This window comes from Corvus brachyrhynchos, unplaced genomic scaffold, assembly GCF_000691975.1.
Source record: "Corvus brachyrhynchos isolate BGI_N302 unplaced genomic scaffold, ASM69197v1 scaffold5, whole genome shotgun sequence".
NCBI lineage: Eukaryota > Metazoa > Chordata > Aves > Passeriformes > Corvidae > Corvus > Corvus brachyrhynchos.
The window spans coordinates 6,484,011-6,486,692 of NW_008238321.1; the positions used below are offsets into that span (position 1 = coordinate 6,484,011).

A 2,682-nucleotide genomic window follows, 5' to 3' on the forward strand; every position below is an offset into this window, starting at 1 on the left:
CGGCGGGGGGGCCGGGGGGGGGGGCAGAGCCCAGGATCCCCTCACCACACACCTGGAAGACCACGCGGGACTTCTCCAGCAGGTACTGCGAGGTTATGGCACCGCAGATCAAGCCGCTGCAAGGGTGAGAGTGGGCACCCGGCTGGCAACCTCGGCCTGGGCAGGGGCTGTGGCCCCCCCAGGCACCCAGCCATGCCCCAGTGCCCCCCAAAACATTGGGGGTCGGTGCTGGTCCCCAAGTGTCCCCCACCAGGGATGGGTGGGCAGGGATAGGTGTCTGCACCTGGCTCGAGCACTGCACCCCAGGTGATATCAGGTACCCCCCTGTTGGGATCAGTGGGGCCAAGAGAGGATGGGATGGGATACGAGGGCAGGGATGGGGACTGGGAATGGTCAGGGTGGCAGCCCAGGTCACAGTGTCCCTGCCCCTATGCCAGGGACAGCCACCTGTCCTCAGGTGCCATCACCTTTCCAATGCCAGGTTTGTCCCAAAAACATCCCCGTGTGTCCTCTCAGAGCTGAGGGACAAGGGGCTAGGTTGGGCTGGACACCCTGGGGCAGCAGGGGACATAGGGTGGGAGCACCCACACGGATGTTACTCAGCATTACTTACTCCTCCAGAAAGATTTCCACAAATTTCCCAAACCTGCTGGAATTGTCATTCCTCACAGTTTTGGCATTGCCGAAGGATTCCAGTAGGGGGGTCGCCTCCAGGATCTGTCGTGGTGATGAGGAGAGCTGGGGGGGTCAGCCTGGGCACCCCACACAGCCCACAACATCTCCAAGGCTAGGGCACCCCCTTTGTCACCCTGCCACCCTCCCTGCCACCCCATGCTGCATGCAGACACCCGTGGGTGCCCAAACTTGAGGTGTGCACCACAGCCAGGTTAAATGAGGATGTGGGAGAGCACAAAGATTCCATCCATGTGCAGGCACTGATTTCCTGCTGTCCCTCTTGCCTTCCCCCCTGCACCTGGGGTGCCATGGCCAAGATGCCACCACAATTCTCTGTCCCCCTGAACCTTCCCAGCCCATGTGTCCCCTTGGTACCTCTATCTGCCATGGTCCAGGTGGAAGCATGGGGACAAGGAGAGAGCAGCAGAACCATGAGGAGGGATGGAAGAGAGTGCTGGGAGGTGAAAGAAGAGCTTGGGGACATGGGGACTCAGGGATGTCTCCAGGACAGCACCCTACCTGTGGGGCAGTGCTGCGTTTCTGGCTGACGGCTGCCAGGTAGCGCAGGATCAGCTTGGTGGCTTCGGTCTTCCCTGAGCCGCTCTCCCCACTGGAATGCAGAGCAGGGGCACAGCCGGGGCTGTCACCAGCTGAGCAGGGGCTGCCCACCCCAAATCCCCCCAAATCCCCCAGCACCCCACCCCAGGGCCAAGCCAGGCTGGTGGCAGTAACACAGTGATTAGGGAGGTGTTGATCAGGGCCCACCCCAGGGGGCTGTGCATGGGGACAACCACGTCCCACCTGATGATGATACACTGGTTGTGTTTGGCATCCATCACTTTGGAGTAGGCCACGTTCGCGATGGCAAAGAGGTGCCTGGGGTGGGGAGAAGCAGGAGGGGTGCGGTGCCATGCTGCCCCGGCACAAGGATGCCCAAAGTGAAGGGTGGGAGTGACCCCATCCCCGCAGGGCATTTGGGGACAGCCTGCTACTCACGGCGGGTTCTCGCCCAGGGCTCTGCCCTCGTACTGCAGCACCTGCTCCGTCCCGTAGATGTTGTAGATGCGGTACGGGTTCATCGACACCAGGATGCTGCCGATGTAGGTCTGCCAGAGAGAGAGGTGTGGGGCCATGAGCCCTTGGAGGGTGATGACTCCCCAAAGACCCCACACCTGCAGCCTTTGGGGAATGCCGTGCCCCTCTATGCTTACGTAGATGAGCTGGCGCTCGAACCGCGTCCGGAGGTTGCTCAGCACCGCAGCCTCCTGGAGGTCCCTGGCATGGAGCAGAGGCTGAGTTAGGGGGTGACAGGGGAACAAGGGAGTGTCTGCTCTCCCCAGAGTGTCCCCTGCATTCCCAGACCCAGGAGGCTGAAGCAGAGCCCATGTTGGGATGAGATGGGGTGGGATAGCAGGGTCAGGGGTGTGCAGCTGGAGGCTGCAGCCCCATTGTCCCACACAGCACTTAGTCATGGTACAGGGGACAGGGACACTCACTCCAGCTGGGTCATGTCCTCCAACCCATCCTCCTCCTGTGGCTCCTGGTACCGCACGATGGGCAGGCTGCACAGCGACTGCATCTGCAAGGAGCAACCACCCCATCATGGGAGGGATGTGCCAACACCCTCAGGTGTCCCACCCAGTCACCACCACCACCACCCCAAAACGCCATCTGTGACCCCAAACCAGGGGACACGCAGTCAGCAATGGCGGGAACCCCAAGAAAACACCCCACAGCCCCAAAACCAGTCCCCCAGCAGGAGCACTGTGTGTCAGGTGAGAGCAGCAGTGCTGGAACACAGGAACATGGGGCCACCAAGGCCGCCTTGGGGCTGGTCGGCAAAAAACCTGGTCCTGAGGATCCCGCTCCCACTCTCTGTGGGCATCACCTCCAGTGGAGGCGATGGAAGGGGGCTGAGGCTTCTCCCCCCGGCCAAGCGCAGAGGTGACGCAGGACGGGTGTCACACGGGAGGCTGCGCTGGCGCCCGGCCAGGCGGTGGGCAGGAA

General features: G+C 62.2%; 1 protein-coding gene across 1 annotated transcript in view; it reads right to left on the reverse strand.

The window, feature by feature from the left end:
* MYO15A (myosin XVA) overlaps positions 1 to 2,682 on the reverse strand; it is a 23,025-nt gene that overhangs the window by 16,475 nt on the left and 3,868 nt on the right. Inside the window, exons 4-11 of the mRNA XM_017734279.1 lie at positions 2,172 to 2,269; positions 1,887 to 1,950; positions 1,672 to 1,781; positions 1,477 to 1,551; positions 1,195 to 1,285; positions 1,051 to 1,056; positions 614 to 717; positions 53 to 116 (exon numbers count right to left, since the gene is read on the reverse strand). Of these exons, the coding sequence (XP_017589768.1) occupies positions 53 to 116; positions 614 to 717; positions 1,051 to 1,056; positions 1,195 to 1,285; positions 1,477 to 1,551; positions 1,672 to 1,781; positions 1,887 to 1,950; positions 2,172 to 2,269 (612 nt within the window). The remainder of the gene's footprint in view (positions 1 to 52; positions 117 to 613; positions 718 to 1,050; positions 1,057 to 1,194; positions 1,286 to 1,476; positions 1,552 to 1,671; positions 1,782 to 1,886; positions 1,951 to 2,171; positions 2,270 to 2,682) is intronic.